The 25,605-nt window shown below is 54.2% G+C and overlaps 2 protein-coding genes across 3 annotated transcripts; both read left to right on the top strand.

The window, feature by feature from the left end:
- The first annotated feature begins 70 nt into the window (after nt 1-70).
- SPEF1 (sperm flagellar 1) lies at nt 71-5,158 on the top strand. Its single transcript, XM_075563946.1, has 7 exons — nt 71-967; nt 3,091-3,202; nt 3,527-3,683; nt 3,846-3,885; nt 3,991-4,051; nt 4,196-4,319; nt 4,413-5,158. The coding sequence occupies exons 1-7, from the start codon at nt 859-861 to the stop codon at nt 4,518-4,520; spliced, it is 711 nt and encodes a 236-aa protein (XP_075420061.1). The 5' UTR covers nt 71-858; the 3' UTR covers nt 4,521-5,158.
- A 6,981-nt stretch (nt 5,159-12,139) lies between these two features.
- ADISSP (adipose secreted signaling protein) lies at nt 12,140-24,353 on the top strand. Of its 2 annotated transcripts, none has more exons than XM_075563944.1 (6): nt 12,140-12,300; nt 19,059-19,175; nt 20,119-20,261; nt 22,312-22,450; nt 23,309-23,431; nt 23,693-24,353. In XM_075563944.1, exons 2-6 carry the CDS (start codon nt 19,157-19,159, stop codon nt 23,791-23,793), a joined length of 525 nt encoding a protein of 174 aa, XP_075420059.1. In that variant the 5' UTR covers nt 12,140-12,300; nt 19,059-19,156; the 3' UTR covers nt 23,794-24,353. The 2 variants fall into 2 exon arrangements, with proteins under 2 accessions (XP_075420059.1, XP_075420058.1); XM_075563943.1 differs by lacking the exon at nt 12,140-12,300 and adding an exon at nt 12,748-12,874.
- The last annotated feature ends 1,252 nt before the right edge of the window (nt 24,354-25,605 follow it).

Genomic DNA, 25,605 nt, shown 5'->3' with positions numbered 1-25,605 from the left:
GAACATGAGTAAGGAGGTAAGTGCTCCAAACACTAGCTTTAAATTCCGCTGGAAGTTTGATGGACGGAAAATAGCCCATCAGGAACATGGCAGGGAGGGGTGCGGTGACACCCCTGTGAGCATCGAGCTTTAGTGGGGTGGGGCTGGGGTACCCAGCAAGAAGGCATGCTCGGCCACGTGAACACACACACACACACACACACACACACATCCCCCATGTCTCCACCCCCTACTCCTCCCAACCCAGAGGGAGCTGACAAACATCTGGGTATGAAGCATGTCCTCTTGCCCCGGAACAGGATCCCAGCCCTGGGGTTCTTAGGCCTTGTAGCCTTTGGCAGGTCGCCGAGCGGGCCAGTGGCTGGTCCCCACAGGGTGGCTTGGGCGGAGAGGGAAAGCCTTCTTGAGGAGAGGGAGACAAGGACCCACGGGCTTTTCCAAGCTGGGACATGGGAGGAAGTGACCCCACTGGCTTCTAGTGCGTTCGGCCCGGAGCGCCGCCATCAGATAGAGTAGCACTGCCCCAGCGGGGATCGAGCCTGTAACTCTCTACGGAAACAAAGTCGCCTCTCTTCCGCAGAGCGGCTAGAGAATCCCAACTGCCAGCAGCAAGGAGCGGCCCCATTCCTAAGCCACGACACCACCGGGGCGCAGTCAAAACTGCAACTCCCAGAAGCCTCTGCTCCCTGGCGGATTGGGTGGTTGCTATGGTTTCGTAAAACAATATGGCCGCGCCCAGTTGGGACTCCGGTCTGGCAGGCCGGGCGCCGGCGGCGGCTGGGGCAGCGAGCGTCTGAGGGCGGGGAGGCGGAGGCCGCTGCTGCAGGGCTGGCGCAGCCGGGCTCCTCCGGCGTGCCCATGGAGGGCGATGTGGACGAGGAGACGCTGCACCAGCTGTACCTGTGGGTCGACAGCATCCCCCTCTCCCGGCCCAAGCGAAACCTTTCCCGGGACTTCAGCGACGGAGGTGTGCGCCCCTGTGTGTCCCCGTGTGTCCGTGCGTTCTGTCTTGTGTGTTCGTGTGTGAAAGGCCTGTAGCATATGTGTCTTTGTACTTGCAGGCGGGCGGAGGGGTCTGACTGCCTCCTGGGACTTCAATGATCAATGTGTGTGTGTGCGTTATATGTGTATGGGGGAATTTGGCTATGTATATTTGGGCTTGTTTTATCTAGACATGTGTGCTGTCTGTGTCCATATGTGTCTCGAGTGTGTAAGCTTGTGACTTATTCCTGAGACGTCAGTGACTAGGCTGTGTGCTTGTCTGTCACTGTGCATCTGTGTCTGCAGGCATGTAGCTGAGTGTGTGCTATCGCGGATCTTGTGGGGGCCGTGTGCCTGTAGGTGGTCACGAGTTTTGTCTTATGTGTGCATCTGTGTGCGTACGTTTCTATGCGATTGCGTGACTGTGTAACTTCCTCTTGCTGCTTCGCTGCTGTGTGTTTGTATATTTGGGGAGGAGGATATGTGCATACAAGGGCACTCTGGTGACACAGAGGTTAAGCAGTCAGTTAGGGCTCACCAGCCACCCCATGGAGAAAGCGGAGACAATCTGCTTCCATAAAGATTTACAGCCTTGGAAACCCTATGAGGCAGTTCTAGCCTGTCCTGCAGGGTTGCTAGGAGCCAGGGTAGATTGATGGCAACAGGTTATACATACATAGGTGACTTTATGCTTGTCATGTGTGTCCTGTGTGGAGCATCTATCTGTTCTGGCTGTCTGTAGGAAGGTCTGCTCACACGTGTCTCTGCTTGTATGAGGCTCTCCTGGGACTTTGGTGTTGGAGCACACCTGCATGTCACACACACACACACACACACACACACACACTCACTCCTCTCTCTCTCTCTCTCTCTCTCTCTTGCACTGGGTGCATGCTTAAGGTCTGGCCCGGGATCCTAAAGTTCTCTCTTGGAGACTCCTCTTATAAAAAAAAAAAAAAAGAGAAGGGGGAAAAATGAGCTGACACCAAGGGCTCAAGCAGAAAGCAGATGTTTTGAGAATGGATGATGGCAACAAATATACAAATGTGCTTGACAAAATGGATGGATTTATGGATTGTGATAAGAGCTGAATGAGCCATCAATAAAATGATTTTTAAAAATTATAAATAACTTCATTAGGGCCTCTTACAGTACTTATAACAATCCATACAACAATTATATCAAGCACATTTGTACATATGTTGCTACCATCATTTTCCAAACATTTTCTACTTGAACCCTTGGTATCTGCTCCTCTTTTTTCACCTCCTCCACCCTCCCATCCTCATGAGCCTTGATAAATTATAAATTATTATTATTTTATAAAAGTTAAAAAATTATTATTATTTTTATATCTTAAACCATCTGATGTCTTCCTTTACCCAAGTTTCTGTTGTTTGTCACCCTGGGGTGTGTGTGTATGATTATACGTCAATCATTGTGATTGGTTCTCCCTTTCTCCATCCCCTCACCTATCCCCTACCCTCATGGTATCGCTACTTCCATTATTATTCCTGAGGGTTTTATCTGTCCTGGATTCCCTGTGTCCAGAGCTCTTATCTGTAGCAGTGTACATGCTCTGGTCTAGCTGGATTGGTATGGTAGAACTGGGGTCATGATGGGGGTGGGTCAGGGAGGAAGTATTAAGGATCTAGAGCAGTGGTTCTCAGCCTTCCTAATGCAGAGACCCTTTAATGCAGTTCCTGTTGTAGTGACCCCCAACCATAAAATTATTTTTGGTGCTACTTCATAACTGTCATTTTACTACTGCTATGAACCAGGCGACCCCAGTGAAAGGGCTGTTCTACCCCCAAAGGGGTTGCGACCCACAGGTTGAAAACCGCTGATCTAGAGGAATGTTCTCTATGGGAGGCATCAGCGTCCCCTCGCCCTGAGTTCAGGGAAAGGCATGCAGTGTCTCTGGGATGTGCTGGACACTCAGCCTTCTCCCCCTGATCACTCTCTATCCCCTCCTTCCCCCTCCTCTTCTACCTCTCTTTCCCTATTGCCCCTGCCTTTCCACATCTCCATCTTTCCTTCACCCCTGATTATCCCATGCTATCCATCCCCCTCCCCTGTGTCATTTCTGCTCCATCACCATTCCCTCAGTCCTGGTGGCAGAGGTCGTCAAGTTTTACTTTCCCAAGATGGTGGAGATGCACAATTATGTGCCGGCCAACTCTCTCCAGCAGAAGCTCAGCAACTGGGTTCACCTGAACAGGTAATAGTCTACCTGGGTCCACAGCCCCTACTGCCTTCTCCAGGAAGGACCTGGGGGTGGGGGTAGGGGGTGGGCAGGGGTGTTGACAGGGTGGGGTGGGCCAACGCTGAAAGAATCGAATTGATTGTAACAAAATCAATCCACTAAAATCTTCCACTAAGCCTTAGTGACTAAGGAGACAAGGGACCTTGGGAGACCCAAACAAGACCGGATGATGTGGTACCCTGCTCCCCCAGGCCTGTTCACTTAGGACTCAGACTGCTCCACCCCCTGCCTTCACCACCCCAGGACCCAGTCCACTTCCCTCCTGTCTGCCCCGCCCAGGAAGGTGCTGAATAAGCTGAACTTCTCGGTTCCTGAGGACGTGATGCGTAAGATAGCTCAATGCACCCCGGGCGTGGTGGAGCTGGTGCTCCTCCCCCTGCGGCAGCGCTTGGAGGAAAGACAGAGGCGCCGAAAGCAGGGCTTGGGCTCCTTACAGGTACCACCCCACCTCCCCGCCTTGGTGATAAATGACTGGACAAGGAGAGCCTGGCCTGAGGAAACCGGGTTGGGGAGGGCGGGGGGAGGGGGCGGTAGAGCACTGGCTCCCGGGGGATGGATGGACGAGCCCAGGCTCACAGGGGACCTGGGGTTCTTTCAGGAGCTGGCCCCCCAGGATGGCAGTGGCTACATGGATGTGGGTAGGCAACCTGGTTTTCCTTCCGTGTTGTATTCTTATCGCTTGTGAAGGAGGTGGGGAGTGGGGTGGAGGGAAGCAGCCCAGTCAGTTCCCCCTTGTACCTCAGGTTTGCCCCAGAAGGTCCGAGGAGAAGGTGCCCCAGAACCACAAGGAGGAGGTCTGACCAAGTAAGGGTTGCTGTGCCCGGAGGTTCCTGACCTCACCAACCCTGGTGGTCTGGGAGGGGAGGGAGGGGCGGGAAGGAGGAGGCTGGCACCCGAGATGAGGTCCAGGCTCCCGCTTAAGTTGCTTCCTACTTGACCCCCACCCAGGGGGGCCGGGCTGCCTGCGCCGCGGCCTCTGGGGTACAGCCAGGTGCTGCAGGGCGACCCAAGCTTCGTTGTTCAGATCGCTGAAAAGGAGCAAGAGCTCCTGGCCTCTCAGGAGACGGTGCAGGTGAGACTCGCTGGGAAGGCTGGGGTCCCCGTCCCGCAGATGTGGGGTGCAGGCAGCAGATCCCCCGCCTTGACCTCTGCGCACATCACCCAGGTCCTGCAGATGAAGGTGAGGCGCCTGGAGCACCTGCTCCAACTCAAGAATGTGCGCATCGACGACCTCTCCCGGCGGCTCCAGCAGGCGCAGCGGAAGCAGCGGTGAGCGAGCAGCGGCCGCCCTACGCGCCATGCCGGGGTACCTGCCGGAGTCACAACACTAAGACACACTCACTCACAGACGGATGGATCGGGCAACGGGGTGGCGGAGCCTGCCCTTGGTTGTGCGTGGGCGCGAGAACCCCTGCTTCCTTGGGGTGGGACCTACGGTAGGGAGAGACCGGATGGAAGCCCTTGGAGCTGTGCCCGGACTGAGCAACCTCCTTCTACTCCATTCTGGGTCAGGAGAACGGGTCGCTTTCCAGATCCCAGAAGCTGCGTGCAGAGACCCGGCAAGCCCCTCACCAAAGCGGGGATCTGGCTTTAGCACTCCCGCTTCTGGGGCTTGGGAGGCAGCCCTCCTGTTCTGTCCTCATCCCCAGAACTGGGTCCATGCCTGGCTCTGAGGACATTAGAGGTTCCATCCAGCCTGGTTCTCTGTGCTCTTGACCAAGCTGAGCCTCTCCTATGCCCCTCCTGGGCACTCAGCTGGGACCCAACTGCAGATGGAGACTGCAGTAGCTAGAGAGGAAGGGGTGGGGAGTGGGCTTCCTCTGGAAGGCCAAGGACCCTCCCTACTAACCCACTAGGGCATCCTTAGGAGTTTCTGGAGGATGTGTAACCAGGCTGCCTTTATTAAAGATGATGTGCTTTCTTTCCTAAATCTGATTTCTGGCTTGGGCTGGGATAGTCCATTCCTGTTTTGATACCTTGTGTGGAAGCCCAGAGTGGGCCTCACTTGGCCCTGGGTGACCACTGCTTGTTGGGTGATGCCATTGCCAGGCACCAAGTATTACACATCTGATGATTGCCTGCCCCCAGTCCTCTAGCCCTGGCCCCAGATTGACTCTTGAGCCCACTCTCACAGTGACCTCTAAAGTCAGCCCAAACCACAGGCTCCAGACTCCACCCAACCCTGGCCCCACCTTCACCTTCCATCTTGCCCAAGAACCGGCTTCTTTACTTGTTCATTGTATAAGTTTCAACCTAGCCCACAGACCGATTGCAGGTTCTATGGACCAAGGCCAAGCTTAACTTCCAACCTGAGCCACGGGTGACCTTAACTCTAATGGTTTACTGACTACCAGTAATGTTGAACATTTACAAATCCCAAGACCTAGCAGTTCCACTCCTAGGCATATACTCAGGGGAAACAGGCTCTTCTGTTCAGGGAGACAGGATTGTTCATAGCAACAGTGTTTGTTTGCAAAAGAAAAGAGACTCTATTATCTAGTACTGTGTAATGAATTACCACAGACAGGGGTTTAAAGCAGCACATGTTTACTATCTCACTTTTTCTCTGGGCTGAGAGTCCTGTCCTGGCTTAGCTAGGCGCATTGCTTCCGGATTTCTTACAAGTTTACAAGGAAGGTGTTGGCTAGGGCAGTGGTCTCATCTGAGGGCTCCACTGGGAAATGAACCATTTCCAAGCTCACTTGACTGTCGCAGGATTCAGTTCCTTGTGGACTGCTGACCAAGGGCCCCTGTTTCTTGTTGGTTGTTGGCCATTGGCTGTCCTCATTGCCTGGCCATGTGGCCCTTTCCAACATGGCAAGTTACATTATCAAAGCTAGCAAGGGAGAAAGTTAACAGTTGGACAGCTCAGTGGAAGTTACACTCTTATGTAATGTTAACATGGAAGTGACATCCCATCACTCTAGTATTCTATTTGTTAGAAGCCAGTCACTAGATCTAGCCTACATTCATGGGAAGGGAACTACATGTTGGTGTATGGAGTGGGCAGGAGACAGGAGAGAATAAGATCTGGGATCATGGTAACAGTGATGCAAGAAATACACATATGAGGGGTTCCCCCCCTCTAACATGGAATTTTTTTTCATAGCTCTACATTAAAAAAATTTTTTTTACAAAGCAACCTTATCACCTTCAAAGTACTCTCCATTACATTTAATACATTTGTCAAATCTGTGATTCCATTCTTGGAAACAGTTTTCAAACTCATCTGTTTGGATGACAGACAGCACCTCCCTCATTTTTTTAATTCATCTCTTCTATATTGTCAAATTGCTGTCCTTTCATGTCCCTCTGCATTTGTGGAAACAAAAAGAGGTGGCAAGGAGCGAGGTCAGGTAAGGTGCATGGGGCAAGAGAGGCATGCTGGTTTTTACTAAAACCTGGTGCGCTGCAATGGCTACGTGAGCAGGTGCATTGTCGTGGTGGCAAAACCAGTCCCGTCTGCCACAAATCAGGCCTTTTTGTTGCACACTGTTATGCAATCTTTTTAGAACCTCTAAATAGAAAACTTGATTAACAGTTTGACCTGGTGGTATGAGCTCCAAATGTACTATGAGTCAACATTTTTGTCCCTTTCGGATGTTGACAGGTGTCCAGAATGAGGTTTGTCATCAATCAACATTTCATCTCTTTTGAAATGAGAAAACCACTCATACACTTGAGTTTTTCCCATAGTGCTCTCTTTGTCAGCTGTGTCAACATGACAACAGTTTCTGTGGCATTTTTCTCAAGCAGGAAACAAAATTTCACAGTTATACGCCATTATCTTACATTGGTCACCACACACACAAAAAAAGGTTTGAGTGAAACTACTTTTATGAAAAAATTCACTGTGACCAGAGAGAACCTTCCCAGGTAACGCCACTAGGTGCACTAACTCAGCACGAGTTGCTCGTGATGCTCACCTAGCAGGAGGAAACACGTGTAATACAAAACTTCACCCAGTGGAGTTTTTTCTCTTCTCTTTTTTTCCGGGGGGGGGGGTACCCTCTAGTATATGTTTTGTAATGTTCTAGTTCTTGGCAGGTAGATGTTCATAAGTTAGCCATTCATAGCCAAATGGGGTGAGAGTATCATGAACCAAGGATTGTTTACTCCAATGGTGTCCCGAGTTCCTAAAAGAAATGGACAATAAAAATTGATGCCAAATCTTGACCCTGGTCTGATCCCCATATCCTAACTCAGGATGGCCTGAGGGTATCCCTTGGATTCAGGCTGACTCTCCAACGACCTCCAACTAACAAATACCCCAGGAGAATCAAATATGACCTTGAGTTTATCCCATCTGGAATGAGAGGACATCTCAGGGCATATTTGATGACTGAAGACCAGACGAGTTGTGGGGTGACACCCAGAGCATCATAGGCGAAGGAAGCTAAGGTCACGAAGATGACAGGAAAGATCAGAATGGATGTCAGAAGAGAAACTTGCTGTACGTGTAGAGGAGCTCAAACACAGAGAAGCAATGATGAAGGAAAGAACTGAGTGGAAAATTTCAAAAGGCAGCTTGAGAAGACAAACTACTATTATGAAATGTGCAAAGACCTGGAGTTAGAAAACCAAACGGGAAGGACATGCTCAGCTCATCTGACGCCGAGAGAGGTAAAGAAAACCCCAGGCTTCAAGCTGCAGCACTGAAGTGTTCTCTGGGCAGCGTGTCGGATGATGCAGGAAGTATCAAAAGAAGATAGAAGGAACACACAAAGTCATGATACCAAACGTGATTGGTTAGCATTCAGTCATTTCAAGAGGTAACATGTGATCAAGAACCAAAGGGACGAAGGGAAGAAGTCCAAACTGCACTGAGCGCCTTGGTGAGAAAAAAAAGCCTCCAAGAACTGATGGAATACCAATGGAAACATGTCAACAAGCTGATGAAGCTCTGAAAGGGCTGTCTTAGAGGAACCACGGTCAGATGTTCCTTAGCCGCTGGGGTGGCGAGACCTTGTCTCGTGTACTTTGGAGATGTTGTCAGGAAAGACCGATCCCTGGAAAAGGACAGCATGCTTGGTAAAGTAGAGGGTCTTCAGAAGGGAAAGCCCCTCAGTGAGATGATTGATCCCGTGGCTGCAACAATGGGCTCAAACAGGGCAATCGGCGCCTAATAACATCAGCAAAACACTCACAAGTAAAATCCTCCATTTTGTGTGCCAACTTGCTGCTTTGCTAAAAGGCATCCTCAAGGGATCATTTCCATTCAATATTTAAAGAGTATCTCAGGGCAGTAGTTACGAGGAGTCGTCTAGTCTCAATTCATCCCATATGGATTTATAAGACTTTTGAGTTCTGCTCCATGTTTTTCTCCCATTGTTTTCATGTACGTTTGTTGTGGCTTTGATCAGAAAGGTCAGTAGGGGTAGCCAGACACCATCTAATTCTTCTGGGTGCAGAGTGGATGAGGGAGTGGCTCATGTAGGCATTCCTGTGTGCAATAGGATTGGAATCTGTCAGCTTTATTAGGTTGTGCCAGTTTCCCAAAGTCACCATAGCTATTGTTTTATTAAAAATAATAGAATCCAGAATACCCTGTGTTTGGAGTTGGAGGATGTATCGTACGTGTGCTCAATTTACTCGCCTAGCCTGGGGTGCTTCAAATTCCTTGGCATACTGACCCCATCTCCAATCTGCCTGGCAGAGGCCTATGGCTTCCCTGCAGTCAGGTCCTTTTCACAGGAAGTTTCAGGGCCTCAGCACTGCTTGGATGTTGACACACCCTCTTCTGTGTACGTAGGTCCATTGGGCAGCAATGGGGCAAACATGCACCTTAGAGCTTGCACAAAGAGGTCATTTCCTTCCTTCTCCTCTTTCCTCTGGAGACTACCCAGAACTATCTGTACCCATTTGTGGCCTCTGTGAGCCTAGAGTATCCCCAGGCATGGGCAGCTCTCTATTGCCAGTCTTCCCAGTTGGCCAGTAAGCTATACTGCCTGGCACCTAGGAGTCTGAGGGGTGCTTGGCAGGGCCAGGAGACCACAGCTCTTTCTGCGAGTGCCTCCCTTTCCACAGAGCCCAGCAGTGACTTACTCATCATATGCTCACAGTAAATATTTGTGGAAAGGAATCGAAAGTTAGGGAAGAGCTCCAGGCTGCTAGCCTCTGTGTTTGAGACAGCCTTTCCCAGACAGGTTGGTGAGAAGTTGGCTAGAAAGACTATATAAAACAGGTAGGCCTTCACCTGGCTTTGAAGGAAGGGTGAGTTCTGCCTGCCCATGAAAAGAGAGTGGAAAGGGCATGCCAACTGGTAGAGTAGTAAGAAGAGGGGGAAGGGATCAAGAAATCAAAAGTCTACACCGACCTGGAAGGTCATAAAATAAGTATGAGAAAACAGGGAGTGGTAGAGATTATAGTAATTTGGGGGTCTATAAACTGTGAGGGGATGGGCTATTAGCCAGAAGCCTGGCAATGAAACCTACCCAGAGGTGCCTTGGAAGAAAGGTCTGGTGATTTGCTTCTGAAAGGTCCAAACCCACTGCCAACCAGTCAATTATGACTCATAGTCATCTGTGGTAGTGACATAATTTCGTGTCAACTTGAAGATATAATACAAGTGTAGGGGTGGAGTCTAGCCTGTCAATCAGGTCACAGCCTGATGGTGACTCCTGGTGGGTGTGGGCTTCTTATAAGGAGGGTCCTGGGAACCTCCCCCTCGCTTTCTGCCTTCAGCTTTCTGCTGGTGAGGCACTCTGGGACATACGAGAGCCCTGTGATGTAGCCACCGCCATTGGTCTACACTCTGCACCCACCCACCTGTGATCTTCCTGCATTTTGCATACTTGCATGTGGCTGCATGAGTCCGAAGAGGGACTTATGGACTTGATCTGGATTGGGCTGGGATGTTTGTTTAATATAAAATCACTTCTTGATATAAAGCTCTCTCTTACTCATACAAGGGTATACCCTCACCCCCAAACCAGAATTTTTTTCAAAGCTATATATTTACATTTTTTTTACAAAACAACCTTTATCACCCTCAAAGTACTCTCCATTACACTTAATACATTTGTCAAATCTGTGATTCCATTCTTGGAAACAGTTTTCACTTTCACCTGTTTGGATCATTGACATCACCTCCCTGTTTTTTCCTTCACCTCTTCTACATCATCAAATTGCTGTCCTTTCATGTCCCTCTGCATTTGTGGAAACAAAGAGAAGTTGAAAAGAGAGGGGTCAGGTGACTAAGGTGCGTGGGGCAAGAGAAGCATGCTGATTTTTTGCCAAAAACGCACACTGAGATGGCTGCGTGAGCAGGTGCATTGTCATGGTGGCAAAACCAGTCCCGCCTGCCACATAGCAGGCCTTTTTGTTGCACACTGTTATGCAATCTTTTCAGAACCTTTAAATAGAAAGCTTGATTAACAGTCTGAGCTGGTGGAATGAAGTCCCAACACACTATCCACCTCACATCAAAACAACAAATGAGCATCAGGTTTTTGGGGGCATATGAGTGTTATATGAGTGTTACTGGATTTGTTCTCTAGGTAACCCAGTCTAAACACACCACCCTAGATTAAGTTTCGTGGCAGTAAATCTTTTATGGGAGCAAAAGCCTCATCTTTCTCCTACGGAGCAGCAGGTGGTTTTGAAGTAACAACCTTGTACTTAGAAATCCAATACTTATCCAACAGGGTGACATGAAAACCCCACAGAGTACATTTCTATTCATGGGGTTGCTAGGAGTCAGAGCCAATTAAGAGGCAAATGGTTTAGATGTGGATATACCTTAGTACAGTAAATTAGAGTTCCCTGAATAATGCAAAAAACTGGCTCAGCTACTAACCAAGAGGTTGGATGTTGGGGGTCTACCCAGAGGCAGCTCAGAAGACAGGCCTAGGAATCAACTTCTGAAAAATCAGCCATCAAAACCCCTGTGGAGCACACTTACACACACACACACACACACACACACACACACACGTGCGTTCAGAGTCATCATGAGTCAGATTTGACTCCATAGGGTAATTGGTGGCCTTTGGTAAAGTACCAGCCTTTGGGATAGGGCTGGAATGCTAGATCTTCTAATATTTCAAGGAAGCCAAGAGTCATGGACTTAAAAAAAAAACTCCATATAGCTAAACAAAATCTGCAGGCTACTTGGACCTACTGCCTGCCAACGTCAGACCTTGAAGAAAAGAACTGGGATTATAATTGGGGCCCAGAGTGGGGCACATGGGTCAGGGGTATGCGTTTGGCAGAAGTGGGTCAGTTGGGATCGGAAAGTTCCCAATGTACGCACCGGAGGACCGCAATTCCAGCGCCAGAGTGCGCACCATTCACCCAATGCTGCTATAAAGTTTGTGACACCTGAAAGTGAGGTGGTGAGGGGGTGGGGTGGGCGGTGCTTCAGAGCCCCAGAAGATGACAGTAGAAATAACAGTTTAGGAAAATTAATTTGCCAACAGTGTCGAGGCCCGCGACTGCGAGATGGATGGGTTAAGGATCGCAGCAATCCAGAGGGTGAGCACCTTGGATCCCAAAGGCAGCGAGTCTCTCCTGCAGCCGCCCACGCCATCTCTCCCCTAGTCACGTTGGAAGGGAAAGCCCGGTGCTCCCTCCGGGCGGCTCCCCACCTGCACTTGAAATCTGCCCAAGACGGAAGAGTCGCGTGGGGGCTGTGGGCTCACGGATGGGCAGGCGGATCTGCTGTTGGGACCCCCGAGACCCTGACAACTACGCCTTTCTTTTCCCCCCCGCCCCCCCATCCAACCCCGCCAAGTCGAGCGAGGCTCATTCTGCTGCCATGGCGACCGCCTCCGTGGAGATCGAAAGCGGAGCCTGCGGTCCCCCGGGGCGTTGGCACAGTCTTTCCCAACCCCCATCCCGCGTGCTTTCTTTGTTCTGACGCTTCTGCCGGGTCCCACTGGGCTCCGAGGACGCGTCTCAGGTCTACACCGAAGCTCCCCAGTTAGGAGCACCGATGAAAAGAGAAGAGGCGGAAACCCGGACGTCACAAAGGGAGGAGTAGGATAGGGGCTGGTCCTCAATGTCTGGACAGGACCCAGCTATCAATTGGACGGGCCCGTTATCAATGGCTGGTAAGGGCGTGGGAGCTTATGGAGAAGGCAACCTCCCCTAAGCTTAGCCTTTCGGCCCAAGTTTCGCCTAACTGTCGCCGAGAGAGCAGAGTCCTCGGACGGCTTCTCTCAGGATGAAGCAAGGCAGGAGGGGCTAGTCCTGCAGCCGCCGCGAGGCAGAGGCGGGGCCTATTCGAGGCTCCTCCCCCTCCCCTTCTTTCGCCCCTTCCTGGCCTCAGACAGACCGTGTCGGGGCGGCCCGGCTGGCTTCATCGCGAGAACTTGTCGGGCTCTGGTTGGCTCTGGCTCCCATAGCGCAGCCGCGGCACTCCGTGCACGTGACCCCGGCGGCACAGCGCCAGTTGGCGGTTCTCTGGCGCCTGCTTATTGGTCGGCAGGGGCATTAGCCCCACCTCCTCGAAGCGACCAATGAGCGGGGGCGGAGGCGTGCCCTTGAGGCGGGAGGCGCGGCGCGGGGTTGCCTTCGCGTGCTTTGCGTTGGGCTCCCGTTGCTGTCGCTGTCACCGCCGCCACCGCCGCCACCCGCCGCCTCTGCTGTCCTTGCCCAATTCAGCCCCGGGGTGCTCCCCGCTCGGTGAGGCTGACCCTCCTCTGCCCCCTCCCGGTTTCGCCTTACCTGCGAGGTCTCCTCCGGGTCCCAGTCCCGTCCTAGGCAGTCGGCACCGGGGGGGCTCCGGCGGCCGTGGCGGTGGGGCTGGGGCGGGGGGGCTCCGTTGTTGGGCTGGGTTCTGGAGAGCTTCCCCGACCCCTGGGCTGGGGAGATGGGGGGACCCGGAGACAAGGGTGACCGTTAGTTGGTGAAACAGCGATATTCGCGGGGTGCTCTTGGGGGGGGACACACATGTGTCACAGTGAGGGCGGGGGCGTAATGGGGTCAGCCCCGACCCTCTCCCTCCTCCCCAGCCATTGCCAAGCGTCTTTTCGCTGTGACCTTGGACGAGTAGCCTCTCTGAGGGGTCTCAGTACCCCTGGGAAGGGAGCGGTGATGTGGTGGGGGTGCAGGTTCCTGAGACTCCTGCGTCAGTGGAGGTGAAGGTGGGGAGCCTCCAGGATTATCTCGAAGGGACAGAACCTCAGCCTCGCAGCCTGGAGGAGGGGTGGGGTGGGGGACAGCATGGGGGGACGTGCAGCTGCTCTGCCCCTGGGAAGCCAAGGCTGGAGCTGCTTGGGAGCGCCACACCCACAGGGATGGCGGCGGAAGCGAGGCGGGGGTCCTAGTCTCCAGCCCTTGGTGCTCTGGGGGCTTGGTGGACACTTCCCTAGTGTCCCTCAGCAGGAGGGAATGGGTTTGGGTTGTGGACCTGTGCTGTGGGATTTCTCTGGGCTGAGGAGAGAGGTGTAGGTTGGGTTCCTTTCCTCTTGAATGGTGGCTTTGGCAGGTGGGCACACCCCCGCCTGAGGAAGGTCAGAGGCAGCTGTTCCACCTACCCTCCCTTAATGGTCCTTATTCCTAGAGGCAGAGGCACAGGGAAGGCCAGGGGTGGTGGTGGGAGGGCATGGAGGGGATGCTGGGTAGAGGAGGGCAGCACTTCTTGGGGAGACAGGAGGAAATGGGATGATGGCATTCCTTACTCAGTTCAACCCCCTCTGCTGACCCCTTCCCCCCCCCCACACACACACTGTGGGAGAGGACACTCACATTTAGGCTTGCACCCTCACTTGAAGGGAGGGCCGGGGGGAGGAGTGGCATCAAGCCTGAGTTGATGAAAAGCCACTACACTTGACCTCTTGCCGTAATTTCCCAGCCTTGGCTTTGGTACGTAGGGGCCCCAGTTGTGTGTCCAGTCCTGAGTCAGGTCCTGGGAGTCAACAGGTCATTGTGACCATGTTTCAAGGCCTCCGTGGGCACTGTTCCCTCTACAGGCCTGAGACTGGGAGGCTGGATAGGATTTCTGCTGGACTGAGTGCTGGGCCCGGGGGAGGTAGAAGGTGGGGAACGGTGGAGAAAGTTGTGGAGTTCAAGACCCAAAGAGAAAAGGGATGGAGGAATCATAAGAAGATTGGCCTTGAGAGGCTGGGACCATGCCCTGACCTCATAACAAAAGGGAGGACAATCTGGGCCACCCCTGTGATGCCTTCAGTTTGGGGCAGCGAGGTGGGGTGGGGAGTACAGTGGTGGCTTGAGGGGTGTGTGTGTGGCAGGTCCTGGAGTTCTGCTTTGATGTGGCTAGACTTGTGGCATTAGCTCTTCTGCCAGTTTGGAGCCTTGGGCCCCAGCTCCGGACAACCTGGAGTAGCAGCTTCTAGGGTGCTGTGAACCCTGGGTTCCTGTGTGGCTGTGCCTCTCTCTGTGCACTTGCCATGCCCCTGGGCTTCCTCTTCAGGCCAGAGGCTCCCTGGGTCTGGCTGAGCCCTCCCTGGGAGGAGCCTTTCCTCAAAGCTGAGAGAGCCCTAAGCTGCAGCTCTTTCTCCCAGAGGGAAGTTCCCTCAGTCCCCATCCCCCAACCCCACCAGAGCAACTGAAAGCCAGAGAAGAGCTTAAAGCCCTTGTCCCAGCTTCCTATCCCTGCCCGTCCTGTGATTGTTTGTTGTTTCAAGACTAAGGGTGAAATTTATTGCAATAAATGTATGAGATTCTTGGATTTATGCATCTTAAAGGGATATATTTTCTTTAAAAAACATCATTTCATTGGGGACTCTTACAGCTCGTATAACAATCCATACATCCTGTGATTGTTTAGGACCCATGACCTATTGACAGCTCATCCAAGAGGTGAGGTGTGTGTGTGGGGGGGTTGCCATGTTTCTTTTGTTTTTCCTGAGGAGGCCACCTGTCCCTCCCTGGTGGCATTTCTCAGGATGGACATTCTCTACATCTTTTTGTGATCAGGACAGAGACTGGGGACCTGGACAGAGGTTGGGTGGAACAGGGATGCAAAGCAGCTGGCCCTCTCGCCCTCTCTGGAGACCTGGCTGGTGGGGAGGGGGAGGCAGAAGGCGAGGAGGAAGGGGGAGGTGTTGCGCTGTTTTCTGAGAAGGCTGAAGTCCCTGGAGCCCACCATGGCTGTTCCGGGAATGGCCTGAACCGCCTCTGCCAGTGCTGTCCTGGATCGGTGGTTGCTTCAGAAACCAGGCCTTTGGGGGTTTGCTTTCACAGAGGTCGGGGAGCTGCTGGGCGGGGGTCGCCTTGTCATAAGAGTCAGGCAGAATTTCTGCCTGCCGAACCCCAGAACCCCCTGGGTTAGTGTTAGCACTTTGTTATCCTGTGTTACTGAGGAGGAAACAGGTAGCAGAAGTGAAGTCATTTGCCCAGATCAACAGCCAGCAAGGGCCTGAGCTTGAATTTGAACCCAGACTGCTGGGCTCTGCTGCCCTGGCTCCTGACTGGCTCCCTGCTGCCTGGCAGTGGAGTGAGGTGGGAGGTGGGAAAGGTTGCCACTTGATTTAGGCCAAGCCTAGGGTTTTGGTGGCCTAGGAGGGGGCCACCCAAGACCTGTCTTGAACTTCCTTGGGGCCTAGCAGATCCCCGAGGGGCCCTGGTGATGCAGTGGGTTAAGCATTGGGCAGCTGATGACAAGGTTGGTGGTTTGACCTATCAGCAACTCCACTCAATAAAGAGGCAGCAGCCTATTTCAGTGCAGCTCGTTCCCTGCTTCTCATGAGGACAGGGGCCCCGGGAGTGGTAAGGTCCTTTGTGCAAAAGGAGGTTTGGTTTTCCAGCCTGCTGGAGCCCCCGGGTAATGTAAACAGTTCAGTACTCGATGACTGACCAAAAGGCTGACGATTTGAACCAAGCCAGAGGTGCCCCAGAAGAAAGGACTGGTGGTCTGCTTCTGAGGTCACAGCCATGGAGACCCCACGGAGCATAGTTGTGCCTGCACCTCTGGGGTATCTCTGGGAGTAGGACGTGACTAGGAGACAACTGGTTTGGCGTTTTGCATTATAGGCACTCGAGGTCAGTTGCCTGCCCCTCTGGCCCCTCACTCTGAGGGCTACGGGCTGTTCCTGAGGGCTTGCTCCATGCTGAGTGCGGGTGCCCTGCAGCAGTGGTGGGTCCTGCCCTGGGTGTGCCCCCTCTGAGGGCAGGGGTGGGGGCAGGGCAAGGCCTCTGCCTTCCTGTTCACCACATTTCACTCAGCACACCTGCTGGGCGCCGGGGCCACAGGGTTCGTCCAGAACACAGGCCAACTGCCTGTGTAGTGCTGAAGAGAGATGCCAAATCCCTGGATAGGAAAAGAGGGATCCTTCAGGCATATCCTGGGATGAAGGGGCTTCCCTAAGACAATGACCCCCAGGGTAAGGACAGGATTGTTACCCGCAGAGAGGAGGGCCCTATGGCCTGGACAAAGGCAGCCAGGATTTGGGATTTGGTCTCTAAGAGCAGTGGGGGGCGGGGGCAGGAGGCTGAGGGGCCCTGCATGCACAAGGGGTGGGTGTTTTGTAAAAAGAAGCCCCTGGGAGCCTTTGTTCTTACTCACAGCTGTTGGGTAAGATGTTGCCCAGGAGGGGGTCTGGTGGCCATGCCCCCATGGCCAGAGAGACCGGCTGGACTGGCCTCTGGAAGCTCAGAAAGGGACTGGGAACCCCTGACTTGAACATTTGTCACGTGCTGTGGGCCCACAGCTTCAGGAGATGGCTGGAGCTGGTGGAGTGAGTGGCAGTTGCTTCCCAAAGGGCAGCTTTCTTGAGAGCAAGGCCGGCATTCTAGGGCTGAGGGCCTAGCCTTTTTTGTGGCTGACCCACCCTTTCGGTGAGTAGGGGCCCAGTTCTCTTGCTTGCTCCTGGACTGAGGCCTGGGTGCTAGCCCCTAGGGCGAGGGTGCTGGCCAGCCTGGCTCTCCCCTGCACCTCCTATTAAGAGATTCCTGCTCCCCAAGCCCTTCACCCTTCCCGCCTCTGAGGCTGAGCATGACCCTGGGTGGGGGCGTGTGGTGTTGGGAAGTGGGGAGGGAGGTGAGGTCACAGGTTTCCAAATACGTCAGTCTGTATGTCGGGACGATAAGGATAATATCTTTACCTCCATAATACCATTCTCTTCTCTCACTTAAAATCATCTCACAGTTCCTGCTATTTTCCTGTGTCCGGTCCCAGTTCCATTCCCCAGTTCTCTCCAAATGCCCCTTTTTATAGGGAGTTGATTAGAACCTCTCTTTCAGTTAGTCTTCTCTTCTGGGATTGATTGATGTGCTTGGGAAAGAAAGCAGGTCAGTTGTCCTGTAAAACAACCCACCGCTTTGGTCTCCTGAGTGTGTTGATCTAGAACTGGGGTTGGCAAGCTTTTTCTGTGACGGGCCAGAGAGAAAATGTTTTACGCTTTGTAGGTCACTTGGCCACCCCAAGGAGTTTTGCTCGCACACGCAAGCAGCCATAGATGATGCGCAAACGCATGACGGTGACTGTGTGCCAATAAAACTTTATTAAATGGGAACAGGTGGCAGACCTGCAGTTGGAAGGCTGCCAGTTGCCATTCTAGAACAAACCTCCCTCCAACCCCTCCGCTGCCCCTTTTTCCCTTGCAATTCAAAGGAACCAAACCAAGACAGTTGTCCTGTAGAACATCCTGCCTTCGGAGTTATTGCTCTACTGTTTGTTCCATTTCCCGGGACATTTCTGGTACATTTCAACGGGGCACTGCAGGGCGAAGCAGTGGTGGTGTGACTCTATCCCCTGCCACAGACATGGAGTGTGTCAGGGGTGCGTCCTCCCCTCCCCCCTCCCTGGGGAGCTGAGATTATTTCCTGCCGCAACTGGATCGATTCCCCCACTGCAAACTTGTTACTCCCTGAGGGCAGCCCCTGCCCGCAGACCTGGGCAGCGGTTCCACATCCCCTGGGCCGACGAGGCCTTTGTCTCTCTCCAGAATGACTGCTTTGGGTCATTCCCTGGTTGGGTAGTAGCCAGAATGTTGTAAAGCCAGCCTTTCCTCTGGTCAGGAGGATAGTTTGGTCACAGGAGAGGCCCTCTGAATCACCTCTCACTTATTGCAAGGTTTTCCCCCCACAGGGTGGATAGTGAGGACCTTGCTACGTCAGTGGTGACAAATGAGGCTTTGGGCATGTTTGTTTGTTTGTTTTGCTTTAGTGTTTTTTGTTTTCCCTCTGTGATCACTGTGAATGCACTGATTTCCTGCATTCCATCTGTTCCCGGCATTTGCACTTGTTCTGTTTGATGCTCAAATGGTTTCAGCTCAGCCCTTCCGAGCCCAGGATGTTCACAGGGGATCCCGGAACCCTCACTACCCCTGCACCAGGACGTCTGTTCGGTTCCTGACCCTGATTGCCAGGACAGAAGCTTTAAGAGAACCCTGGTGGTCCGCTGTTTGTGTTTACCTCCCCTCTACCCACCACCCACTCTCCTACCCCCCCATCCTGACTCTGACCTGGACTCAACTGCACTAGGCATGAGGCCTGAATGACATAACCCCTGTAGCTGTGGGGCAGCACAGCCCTTTGTCTGCAATGGGCCAGGGCTCAGGGTCTTCGGCTCCCCCTGAAATGGCCCCTGGAAAGTATCAGGAAAGGCCTCTCTTTGCAGGGTGTCTTGGGCAGGCTGGGGCACAGGAGACCTGTGCTGGCATTTTGGGACCCAGGAGCCACTGCTCAAGCTCAGGCTGATAGACACTCTGGTCAGGCCTGGGTGAAGGCTCATAGTGCATTCTGGGCCAGGTTAGAGAAGAGTTGGTGAGCAGAGGCCCTCTGTGCCGGAAGGTGCCGGCTGCTGAGAGCAGCGGGGTCTTTCCGAAAGGGAGGCTCTCTGCTCTTCCCCAGCCACCGCTATGGGGGACCCTAACCCTTGCTCTCCCCTGTCCTTGACCTCTAGGCTCCTGTTGGTGTGCTCAGAGAATGGGAGTCTGCTAAGCCCAAGCAGTGGTGTTCGGTAGGAGCTGTGTGTCTCGCCTTGTGGCAGGGAGGGTGTCCATGGCTGCAGCCAACAAGGGTGAGTGTCGTGGCCTGGCAGGAACTGGCATCTGGGGCCTGTGTCAACTGTGAGTGTATGTCTGAATTGAGTCCTACGCCAGGTCTCTCCTGGGACTACTGACTCAGACCCTTATGCAGACCCCCATGGACTAGCTAGCTAGCTCCCTGTCAAGACATTTGCCCACTTGGTCCAGCCCCTCTGTCCCACTGTGTATTAGGTAACACGGGGAGCTTGTGGTAAGTGTGCACAGATGACAAAGACACAGCAGGCTGTGGAAGATAATCTGGATCCCAATCAGGAGTCCTGAGGGCTAATGGTGGGTGGGGGGAGGTTCTGGCTGGGAAAACTGGGTAAGGTTTGAGCATTGGGTTTAGGGTGTTCAGGGCATTGTGGGGCTGCTAGGTTAGCTTCCAGCCCCAAGAACCCAGACCAGGGTATCCCAGGTCCTCCCTCCCACCAAGAGGCTCTGCCCATCTCGCTGTACCTTTCCTGGCTTTGGAGAAGCTGGCCTCAGGGATGGCCACAGGCTTTGGTGGGGAGGGCCCCCTGCACCTTTGCTTCCCTTCCAGTGATCAGCAAGACCTGGAGAGAAAGTCCCAGTGCTGAGGAGCCAGCCACTGAGAGCAAGCACTGGGCTGGGAGCCAGAGGTCTGGGCTAGTGAGCATCTTGAGGATGGTTTCTTCTGTCTCCAGCTTGAGCGCCAGCCTCTCTGAACCCCACCTGAACCAATCTGAACCCCACCTCCTGCCCACTCTCAGGTTGGGCATTTTTGTGGTGGGACTGGACAGGTGTTGGACAGAGGGCCTCAAGTCTCATGTTTTCAGGGCCCAGTAGAGAGATGGCCCAGTTCTGAGGAGGTACCCAGCCATTGGGGTTGGTGCTGGGTGATATCAAGGACAGCGAGGTTAGTGGTGAGGGGGACAGGTGAAGCCATCCACGCCTGGCGTCCTCTCCTTCTAGGCAACAAGCCCCGAGTCCGGAGTATCCGATTTTCAGCAGGCCACGATGCAGAAGGCTCCCACAGCCACGTGCACTTTGATGAGAAGCTGCACGATTCCGTGGTCATGGTCACCCAGGAGAGTGACAGCAGCTTTCTTGTCAAGGTACGTACGCACATACACACCCACCCCCTCCCAGACCTGCCTACTTCCCCTGGGCCTGGGTTCATAGGCACATTTCTGTCTCGGCCTGGGTCTTGGTTTTCCTGCCTGCACAGTGGGTGGTGGTGAGGTTTCACAGAGAGGCCAGTGTGAGCAGAGTGGTGACCTCAGGCTCCTGTGAGCAGCATCAGGGGGAGCAGGGCATCCAGGCTATCATTTCTCGGGACTGGGCCTGCCATTCTGATCTGAGATCTTGGGCAGGTCACCTCCATCTCTTCTGTAAAGTGGCGTTGACATGAGAATGAGAGGAGAATAGGTGTGCGTGGCGGTGTGGTGACTGTTGATTATTAGGGCAGTAACAATGTATGACTTTATTTACCCTTTGCCAAATCTCTGGCTGATGGGGGCTCTCAGCAGGAGTCGTGAACTTCTCTACATGGCCACACTGCACCCCCTGTGTTGTGGCTCCTCCACCTTCTGGGACACCATCAGATTCCACGTCCCATGGAAGAGGCAGGAGACAGTCTATATGTGGAGGATGCAGGTTGGGGATTAATCGGAGGGTCAGCCCTCTGTCAATAAACTGAAGACCCAGAGCTGAGCATAGTGCTCCTGGGGGATGGGGGTGGGAGGACTGTCTGTCAAGGTGGTGTGCTGCCCTGCTGAGAGGAGCCCAGGTTTGTGCTCAGTTTTGTCTGACTCTGAAATGCTCTTTCCCCTCCTAACTGACAGCTTCCCCAGGGGAGTAAGTAGAATGAACCAAACCTCTTAAAAATAGCTCCCCTTCACTCCCCCAGTTGTGACTGGGATATCCACTCCCGTCCCTTAGAATGTGGGATACATGGAAAAATACCAAGAGACCAAGAAGAACCACTGTCGTGCAGTCAGAGCAGGCTGATATTTTGACGTGTGCCCTTCCGCCCGTTTTCTTTCTCTAGCACACATGCAGAACTCAATACACTTTGTGTTTGGCCTGCCTTTGTTGTGTGCTGTTGGCCATCTGTGGCAGTGACTCACTCTTCAGGAGTGCTTACAAACTGCCTGCTAGCCCATTATGTGGCTCCTCATTGAGCTCTCCTGGGTGTTACAGTTGTTCTGGTTTCTCTCTTTGTAAATAGGGCAGCAGTGCGTATGCTGTGGCACATTTCTGAGGACTTCCCTGGGAAAAGTCTGCAGGTGGGGGAGGCCCAGCTGGCAGGCAACAACTGAAGTCCTCAGGAGAGGTGTCGGGGAGGGGGCCCATGTGGCCTGAGTCCTAGTCCCTGCGAGATCCAAGGGCAGCCTTCTGGAGGCTTGTAAGCCTTCACCCATGGGACTAGAGTGTCCGAGGATGGTGTCTGTCCCAGAGGACATCAGATGTTAAGCAGTGTGTGAACAACAGGAACTGCATAGGCTGTGAGGAGAGGCCGTGGGGCCCAGGGAGCCTTTGAGTGGGTGGACAGCCATCCATGTTCGGGTGCCAGTGGAGCAGGCAGGAGCCCCGGTTGATGGCAGGTGCCAGGACTGCAGACTAGCACTAGACTGTGTAATAACTGACTAGTCTAGTGTGTTTTTCTCTGATCCCATCTTAGTCCTCGTCCTGTGCTTTCTCTGCTGCCTGGTGCTTCCACACGAGTAACTGGAGGACCAGCATCCCTGGCTCTAGCAGGCGCTGGTGTGTGGGAAGGTGGGGTAGGGGGTGAGCAGGTGAATGCCCTGTGTCATGGGACTTTGGGCAGTGGTTGGTGCCTTGCTGGGTGCCCTAAGCTGGAATGGCAAAGAGGTCTCTACCCTGTCCTGCTGTGTAATATCTGGCTAGTCATTTCCTGGCTTCCTGGTTTGTCTTCTCGAGAATGGGCTCTGAGGAGCTGTGGGTGCTAAGGATAGATGCCTAGGAGGCTCTCAGGGGAAGAAGTGGCCACGAGCCTGGAGCCGTGTGGCTGGTGCTGCAGTCCAGCTGGAGGGATGGTGGGAGGAGTACCTACCCTGGGGTGTCTAGGGCACCAGGTGCTTGAGCACACAAGGGTGTCATGGCATGACCTGAGGCCCTTCTTCCTGCCCCCTTCCCACTCAGGTTGGCTTCCTAAAGATCCTGCACAGGTACGAAATTACATTCACCCTGCCTCCAGTGCACAGGCTGAGCAAGGATGTCCGTGAAGCACCTGTCCCCAGTCTGCACCTCAAGCTGCTCAGCGTCATGTCCATCCCAGAAGGTTTGGCCCCTCCCTGGAGTGCTGGAGTCCTTCTCCAGCAGGGTTATGGTGGGAACGAGAGTGAGAACTGAGGGCCCTTCAGCCCACCCCACCTTCTAGAGTGGATGGGCAGTTCAGCAGTGGGCATGTCTCTTTGGGACCCCACAGTGTGACACCTTGGCAGGTCCCATGCCTAAGCCTAATTCACACCCTGGACCAAAGCTGAAGGCTGACACTGTAACCCTGCCTGTCCATCTGTGTCCTGTGCTGTCCCCTCTGTGGGATGAGGGGTCCCCTAGCCCACCCTCCTGCCCTGCCAAATCAAATACCTGCTAATACCCCAGGACTTGGGTGGCCAACTCCTAACACTGGCTGGCCCTGGACTTTGGGCCAGGAGCTCCTTCCCAGCGGGTGGAAACCCTGTGGGTCTTGGTCCCTGCCCTCCTGCTCCAAGCCTACAGTTTGGCAGAGGCTAGTGTGGCAGTGTGCGGCTGAGAGCAGCCCCAGCTTGTGTCACATCCCTCACCCCACCTCCGGCCTTTGCCCTCGTTCTTCGGGAGATTAGGCAAGACTCCACAGGCCTTTGCCTCTGCTGGCCTATCTAGTCAAGCCTCCTTCTGGGGGAGATGGCAGGTCCCCCTCATGAATTTGCTCAGCTTCACCCGGGAGCCCTACTCAGGTGGCACATGGACCCGTTGAGGAAAGGGGGATTTCCCTGGCCTGTGAGGGGCAGCCCTTTGGGGCTCCCAATGGGCTAGCCTTACTACTTTTGAGGGGGGTTTGCAGGGCTTGGTGGTGGGTGTCGGCCAGTGGGTACTGGTGGGAGGGGCCAGGAGGCGGAGAAATGCTCATGGTCAGCCTGGACCCCCGTGCGTGCAGGTTACAGCGTCAAGTGCGAGTACTCTGCACACAAGGAGGGCGTCCTTAAGGAGGAGATGCTGCTAGCCTGCGAGGGCGGCACTGGCGCCTGCGTGCGTGTGACGGTGCAGGCACGCGTCATGGGTGAGAGTGGGCCCCAGCGGACCCTGGGGGTGGGGTGGGGTGGGGGTGGCTGGCTGCGGAAGGGAAGGGCAAGTTTGATGACAGGGCCTTCCGCCCACCTTCCCGGGACCCCGGTTCAAAGGCTGACTCCTTGCCCAGGTCCAGGGTTCCAAACCTCCGTGGTGGGTTCCCTGCCAGCCCTGAGGGAAGTGGGAGGGTTGCCCCGTGGGCGCAGCCAGGGGCACACCGGCCCTGACCTGCCTCTCGTCCTGGGACTTGTAGACCGGCACCACGGCACCCCCATGCTGCTGGACGGCGTCAAGTGCGTGGGCGCAGAGTTGGAATATGACTCCGAGCACAGCGACTGGCACGGCTTCGACTGAGGCTGTGCCCCCCCGCCTGCCCCCGCCTGCCGCTGGGCCCTCAGCCTTAAATCCCACCTCTTCTCCCCGACATGCTGCGTGATGATGTGGCTTACTCCACCCTTCCCAGGGTGCGCTTGGGGCAGAGTGCCCCGGGGCTTGAGCCTGGGTCTCGCCCATGCCTCTCACCTCTGCCTTCGTTCTGCAACCGCCCCTTCCCGAGGCCTCCTCTCCCGCTTCCTCTTCTCCATGTGCCTCAGTCTCCTGCTGGAAGGAATGGATTGAGCCCCCAAGGAGGCTATCTGAGGAAAGGAGGGGGAGAGGGCCAGGGGTGGGCTCGAGCCACCCCCACCCAAGCCATAGGGGCTCCAGCAGGGCTGGGGAGCGGAGGGAACTGGCGCAGGGATGCCGCTCTGCCACTGCTGCTGCCCTTGAGCTTTAGCCACCTCAGCTCCCCTTCCTCACTGCTGCCCACGGTGAGTCGGAGCGAGGTGCCATGCCCCCACCCCCAAGGCCTGTGTTACTTGGTTTTTAAACAACTGATTGGGATAAAACCCTAAACAAATAAAATGTACAGTGGCTACCAGGGGCAGCTGCACTTTTTTGTTCTGGTTCACAGGTGGGCTGCAGAAGAGACCCGGGTACAGGGACTCCCTGGGGAGACTAGGGCAGTGCATGGTATGGCATAGGACTGTGCACAGGGACAGCATGTCAGGTGAGTGCTGTTGCCAAGACAATGACAGCATTGGGCTGGAGAGGAGCCACCTGCCCCAAGCCACCTTAGTGCTGCTGAGTCTTAGACTCAGAGTGACCCCCTGGGACAGGGTAGACTTGCCCCACGGGGTTTTCTAGGCTGTTACCCCCACACAAGCACATCATCAGGGCCACTGATGATCCATGATGAGGTGGATTCAAGCGCCAGCCTGGCAGCGGAGTTTCGTCTCAACCACCAGGGTGGAGTGGAGTTCCATTTGGAAGGCCTGACAGGGTAATATTGAGGCCTTCTCTGGTCAGTTCCTAGCCTTGGACACTGGCAAGCTTTCTCCCTTCCCTTTTAGAACCCAGGCCCCTCAACTACTCCACTGTTGGGTTCCCTAGTCATGTGGTCCCAGGAGACTGCGGTGTCACTTTGAGCTTACATGCTTTATTATCACCTTGGGGTTCTCAGGCAGGTGGGGTTGTCCCAATGTCACAGTTGGAGGGAAGGTACCTGATAATTCACACTTCGGAACCCTGAGGCCTATGGGTGGGCCTTCATTCCCCTTTTATCTCCCCTGCTCCGATTTGCACTGCCCTTCCGTGTTTGGGTGGAGGTGCCAGTGAGTCCTTTGCAGGGTGGTCCTCGAAGCCTCACTGTGTGAGTCACCTGTCTTGAAGAAAAGGCCCGACCACACTGCCTCACATCCCCTTGTGTATCTACCCCCTATCCGTGGCTACTTTTTCTATGGTTGACGGTCAGGCATTGGCCAGTACCACCCTCGTCCCCTGGTGTCTGCTTTCAGTCACTTCCTTGCCACACAGGGTAGCGCTGCAGGTTTCCAGTGTGGGCTGGCTCCTGTGAACCTGGCCCTTCATGTCCCAGTGAAGAACTCCCTGCAGCCTGCCTTGACTTCCTCCCGTGCTCAGGTCAGGGCTGGCTCTGCTGGCCTTTTCTGTCTGTCTTCGGGCCCACAGGGCCTGCATGGTCCAGTCGGGCTGGGAGTGGCGGCTTGCAAACCTTTAAGCCTGCCCCAGATCTTGCCTGGGACTTGGAGTCTTCCAGTTAGCAGACTAGGCCCAATCTCAAAGCAGTCTGTGTGTGTGTCCCCACCAACCCTCCGTGACCTCACCTCC

Source organism: Tenrec ecaudatus, chromosome 12 (assembly GCF_050624435.1).
Source record: "Tenrec ecaudatus isolate mTenEca1 chromosome 12, mTenEca1.hap1, whole genome shotgun sequence".
Lineage (NCBI taxonomy): Eukaryota > Metazoa > Chordata > Mammalia > Afrosoricida > Tenrecidae > Tenrec > Tenrec ecaudatus.
Note: the sequence above shows the minus strand (reverse complement) of the source record. Positions and strands in the feature narration are given on the sequence as shown.

Bases quoted from the DNA above. Each gene is read 5' to 3' on its own strand.
- SPEF1 (XM_075563946.1), top strand. From the start codon at position 859: ATGGAGGGCGATGTGGACGAGGAGACGCTGCACCAGCTGTACCTGTGG. The intron at 3,203-3,526 runs GTAATAGTCTAC...TGCCCCGCCCAG, and splicing joins AACTGGGTTCACCTGAACAG to GAAGGTGCTGAATAAGCTGA. The intron at 3,684-3,845 runs GTACCACCCCAC...GGGTTCTTTCAG, and splicing joins AGGGCTTGGGCTCCTTACAG to GAGCTGGCCCCCCAGGATGG.
- ADISSP (XM_075563944.1), top strand. The intron at 22,451-23,308 runs GTTTGGCCCCTC...CCGTGCGTGCAG, and splicing joins CGTCATGTCCATCCCAGAAG to GTTACAGCGTCAAGTGCGAG. The intron at 23,432-23,692 runs GTGAGAGTGGGC...TGGGACTTGTAG, and splicing joins GGTGCAGGCACGCGTCATGG to ACCGGCACCACGGCACCCCC.